Source organism: Condylura cristata, unplaced genomic scaffold (genome assembly GCF_000260355.1).
Source record: "Condylura cristata isolate star-nosed mole 26May11 unplaced genomic scaffold, ConCri1.0 scaffold00011, whole genome shotgun sequence".
NCBI lineage: Eukaryota > Metazoa > Chordata > Mammalia > Eulipotyphla > Talpidae > Condylura > Condylura cristata.
The window spans coordinates 23,572,105-23,577,251 of NW_004567112.1; the positions used below are offsets into that span (position 1 = coordinate 23,572,105).

The 5,147-nt window shown below is 38.5% G+C and overlaps 1 protein-coding gene across 1 annotated transcript in view; it reads right to left on the reverse strand.

Annotated features, from left to right (window-relative positions):
• TNKS2 (tankyrase, TRF1-interacting ankyrin-related ADP-ribose polymerase 2) overlaps positions 1–5,147 on the reverse strand; it is a 58,707-nt gene that overhangs the window by 24,126 nt on the left and 29,434 nt on the right. Inside the window, exons 12-13 of the mRNA XM_012723874.1 lie at positions 4,277–4,356; positions 109–254 (exon numbers count right to left, since the gene is read on the reverse strand). Coding sequence (XP_012579328.1) covers positions 109–254; positions 4,277–4,356 — 226 coding nt within the window. The remainder of the gene's footprint in view (positions 1–108; positions 255–4,276; positions 4,357–5,147) is intronic.

Sequence of the window (5,147 nt, forward strand, 5' to 3'; positions counted from 1 at the left end):
AAAAGTACAAAAATAATGTAAAAATAAACTGTTATAAAAAAAGAAAAATTTCAGATTTTCCTAAAAAACTCAAGATAATGGAAAAATGAAGGATGCAACTGTACTTGCCCTTTATCTTTGGCATGCACATCAGCTCCATGCTGCAACAGGTACTCCACCACAGACACCCGATTATAGCCTGCTGCAAAATGGAGTGGTGTAGACTGGCGTCCTTCAATGTCTCTGCAGTTGACACTCTGAATAGTACACAATTTCTGTAGGATGGAACACAAAACAAATATAATGGGACTTCTTTAAATTCATTTTGTACAACTTTCAAATATCTGACATATATACTTAAGACAGTTTACCATTTATTTTTATTTCACCTCATTATTTTTAGAAGTTCTCTGGTCCTCTCATCCATTTTTCATCTTTTGAAAGACAGTACATTAATTTTATCATTATCACTACTACCATTTCCACTACAGTAACCTAAGTACCAATTATATTAATAGTAATTTCCATTTTGTGTAAAACATGTATCAAGGTACATGGGACCTTTTGGGAAAGAAGTGTGCAAGAATGTTCCCTACACTGCTTTCTTGGAACTTAGAGAACAAAATAACTTCAGGTGGAGTCCAGCTGGGCTCAGTCTTGAACCTTGGAAAGATTCAAGAAGGCTGTATGGAGTGCTTGCAGCTTGTGTGGGCAGGCAAGGTGGTAGCAGTCACTGTCTACTGTCATTGCTGGGTGATAGGGCACACAGCCTACTTAGCTGCTCTATACCTATCAGGGTCAACTAGTCCTGAATACTGAACTCTATAGACTATGCCTCAATAGGAGATGCAAGTTTGGGGGTACAGTGACCCGCAAAACAAAGCAGCAAGGAAACAGTGTGGAAAGTTAGGACAACTAACTCTCTGAACAGAATTTGCTATGGTGCAAGAACAGGTAGCAGAGGTGACCACACTCACTGAACAAAGTATTTCAACCTCAGCCTTCCTCCCTGCCCCTACTTCACTCCAAGGTAGGGATTAACAAAGTTAACCTTCACTGCCCCAAATGCAAAAAGGTAAATAAGGAAACACACATGCCCAAGAAGCAAGGAACATCTAAACACAAGATGGGAAAGCAAAACAATAACAGAAGTTCTGGGATATATGCAAATGATACAAAGTAGAGCAACTAGCAACATTATTAAAAATATTAAATAAGCTATTGAAAGATCAGAGACAGCTAGGCAGATGCAGCAGGATCTTAGACGGGAGATCCAGGAACAAATCCCCAAACTGACTGAAAATACTAAAAGAACACTAAGAGACTGTGAATGAAATAGAGACAAATATGGAAAACACTTTAATTATGAATTAAATTAGCAAAAGAGAGAATTTCAGAAATGGAAGATACAGATGTCCAAATAGAAAATCACCCAAAACAGACACTTAGGAAAAATGAGGAAAACTCTATGAGAAATATTAGACTGAATTTAGAAGAGGAAACATAAACATAATGCGTATTCCAAAAGATGGAGAGAAAGAGAGAGAGAGAGAGAGAGGAGCAGAGACCTAGTTCAAAGAAATACTAGCTGAGAATGGATAAGCAAGGATGTTTAGTCAGCAGAGAGGATACCAACATTTCTAAATGCAAAATGACCTACACCGAGACACGTAATTATTAAATCATCAAAAATCAAAGATAAAAATTTCACAGGAGGGCCCTCCATGGTGGTGCAGTGGGTTAAAACACAGCACTAAGAAGCTTAAGCCACTTCCTCATGAGTTCGATCCACATGGTGCGGCAGACTTCTCTTGAAGTCTGCTCCCCTCAGCAGTGTACCTGGACAATCTGCCTGCCTGTTCTGCTCCCCACTCTGTCTCTTGTGAATCCTCTCACGGCCCCTGCACCTCTGGCCTGTACCCCAGTTCTGCATGCACAAATAAATAAATCTTTAAAAAAAAAATTCACAGGAAGCCAGGTAAAAAAGTAATTCACAAACACATACAACTTAGGCTTCCCTCAAAATCTGTCACAATCATTCTGCAGGCAAGGAGAGTGGAATGAAATGTTTATAATCCTAAGATAGGAACTGCCTGATAAGATTATCTTGTAAAATTATCATTCAAATATTAAGGTAAAACAGCAGTTTTCCTCGACAAAAAGAAAACTAACAGTAGGTAAGCACCAGACCTACGACACAAAAAATGTTACATTCTTCTACCTCTCTGGTAGTGCAGAAGTTAAAGACAGTGCTATCAGGCTACCATAAGGCACTGCAAGTATGAGCTCAGTACTCCGCCAGAGAGCTGACCCATATGGTGTGGCAGACCTCTCCTGTCTCACCCGCTGCTCCCCTCAGTAGTGCATTTCAGTGGAGCCTCCTGTTCTCTCCACTCTGTCTCTGGTGAATCTCTCATGCCCTGCACCTCTGGCCTGTGCCTCAGTTCTTGTATGCATAAATAAATAAATTTTTATAAAAAAAAAAACCTGAAAGATAAAAAACAACTTAAAACTTTGGAGCAAGGTACTTCAAAGCTAAAAATGCACATAGGAAAGAAGAAACTATTATTCTCAAATATGATAAAGTAGAAATTCAAAAAAGGTAATCAGGGACAAAAATGGACACTACATAATGACCAAAGAAAAATTTATTAAGATACCATAACGCACCTAAAACATGGCAACCTATTTATATAGAGCAATTATCGACAGACCTAGAACAACCTATTGACAAAAATACAGTAATTGTTAGAGATGTCGTTACATCACTGAAAAGAAAACAGGAAAATGAGCTTTCCATCAGAAAAGACTTGAATACTTTCTTCTCAAGTGTTCATGGAACATTCTTCTGAAGGACTGGTCACAAAATAGGCATCTTTACAAATATAATAATATAAAACTAGACTTAACCACAAAAAGAATCTTAGAATAAACCAGAACATGTGGAAATTAAATGAAATGCTTGAGTAACTCTGGGGTTAAAAAAAAAGAAAACAAAATCAAAAAGTATCTGGAGATTAACAAAAATGGAGAGAGAAGCTATCAGATACCAAGGGATCCTCTAAAAGCAGTATTATGAGGGAAATTGATAGCTCACTCATATTTAGCTTTAAGAAATCCTAAAATTGACTGTGTGAGGTGGGTTCTATTTAGGATTGAGAATATGGAGATAAAGCAACTATGCTTCAAGTGGCTACTTTTGCCATTATTTAACTCAACAGACCTAGCTTTTAAAGATTTATTTATTTATTCATTCATATAGAGCTGGGGTACAGGCCAGAGATGCGGAGAGTGAGAGGATTCACCAGAGACAGAGAGGGGAGCAGAACAGGCAGATCTACAAAGTACACCGCTGAGGGGAGCAGCAGGTTCTCCACAGGAGAGGTCTGCCTTGCCATGTGGATCTCCTCCAGGGCAGGTGGGGATCGAACTCATGCGGAAGTGGCTTAAGCTTCTTAGTGCTGTGTTTTAACACGCTGCGCCACCAGGGAAGGCCTAGACCTAGCTTTTTATAGAACTTATTACCTCTCAGGTGCCCTTCAAAGAAAACCAGCACTATTTTGAAAAAGTTTTGGGGGCATGGGAGAAGAACAAGGCTTTCCTTCCCTACTAGTTTTAGGAATTAAAATAACATCACTGAATTACTGAATTATTTAATTCATTAAACATGCTGAGTTAATTTCTACTAGTTGAAGTAAAAAGTAATCTTGCTCTTTTTCAAGTAGGTAAGAGAAATATTTACTATAGGCATTAAAACATTACATAGGACTCTACAGAAAAAGAAATACATAACCAAGGAAGGTGTACTCTAGGGAACACTGTTGTAGAAGTGGGAAATGTAAAAGCTGAAACTTCAGCCCCACTGAAGCAGCCGGCTGCTCCAAGGAAGGATATTTCAGACATTGAAGACTGGGGAACAGTAGCCCTAAGAAGAGGCAACACCATATTCTGCAGTCAAACACTGTTCTCAGAGGTAGAGATGGCAACAAATGAAGAAACTAGAAGAAATGTACAGTGACACTTGTTTTCCCCCTTTGTTTTGTGTCATGTAAACAATAATTTGATATACCATATTCTTTTAAAGGAAGATGAATAGGTTCTTTAAACAAAAATTGCTTTCTATAAACATTATTTAAATTGTGATTGGTATACATTTACTGAGATAAGTAAAACTAAAATCATTTACCTTTAAAAAAAAAAGGCACATATAAATAAGCTCTTCATTATAATACAGATTCATTAAACAGTCATAATAAAAAAGCCCCAAATTAAAAAAAAAACTAAGATTATATTTTACCTTTACAGTTTCTACATCTCCAGCCTTTGCAGCTTCCAGCAACTGTCTGTCTGCCTCTGAATTACCTAGTGGAATTCCCTCTAAAAGAGAGAAGAGGTGGTTAGTTTCCATTTAGCAGGTGGGAGTAAGCTTTAAAAAAGCCATCTTACCTGGAGTCCTTTTATAGTTTGGTAGATCATGTAGGAAATCTCCTCAGCAATAGTGGGAACAACAATTAAGGCTTTCTTTAAGCAGTTTTGAATAAACACATGTATGTGAAACATTAACAGGAATAATTTTAAAGAAAATAAGTACTATAAAGGAGCACAAGGTATCTGATGGGTAGCCTGCTCCCTAACAAAGTACTGGACAAGTGTTAAATAGGGATACAGCAGCAGAGATCTAGTCATGTTTTATCATTAACTAGCTAATCTGAATTGCTCAGTCACTTGAACTCAAGATAGTTCTAAAAGGAGAGAGCTGGACTACAACATTTCTAAAGCCACCTTTTAAAATCTGAAGTTCTGTTTCCAGCTCATTTAAAATCTCAAAGGGGGCCTTCTTGGTAGTCTAGGTTTTAAGTCTCATGGCTACCTCTGTGAAGACCCACCACAATGGCTGAGTTAGATCCCACCCAGGGAGCTAAGTCACATATGGCACAGCAGACATCTCCTCTGTCACCCCATACTGCCCTCAGCAGTGTATTTTAGAAGATCTGCCTGCTCTGCTCTCCACTACATCTCCGGTGAAGCCTCTCATTGCCCCACATCTCTGGCCAACACCCTGGTACTTCTATACAAAAATAAATAAATCTTTCAAAAACAAAAAGGATCTCTGGCCCTCCCTGCTGGTGCAGCAGGTTGGGACACAGCACTGCAACCTGGCCACAGCC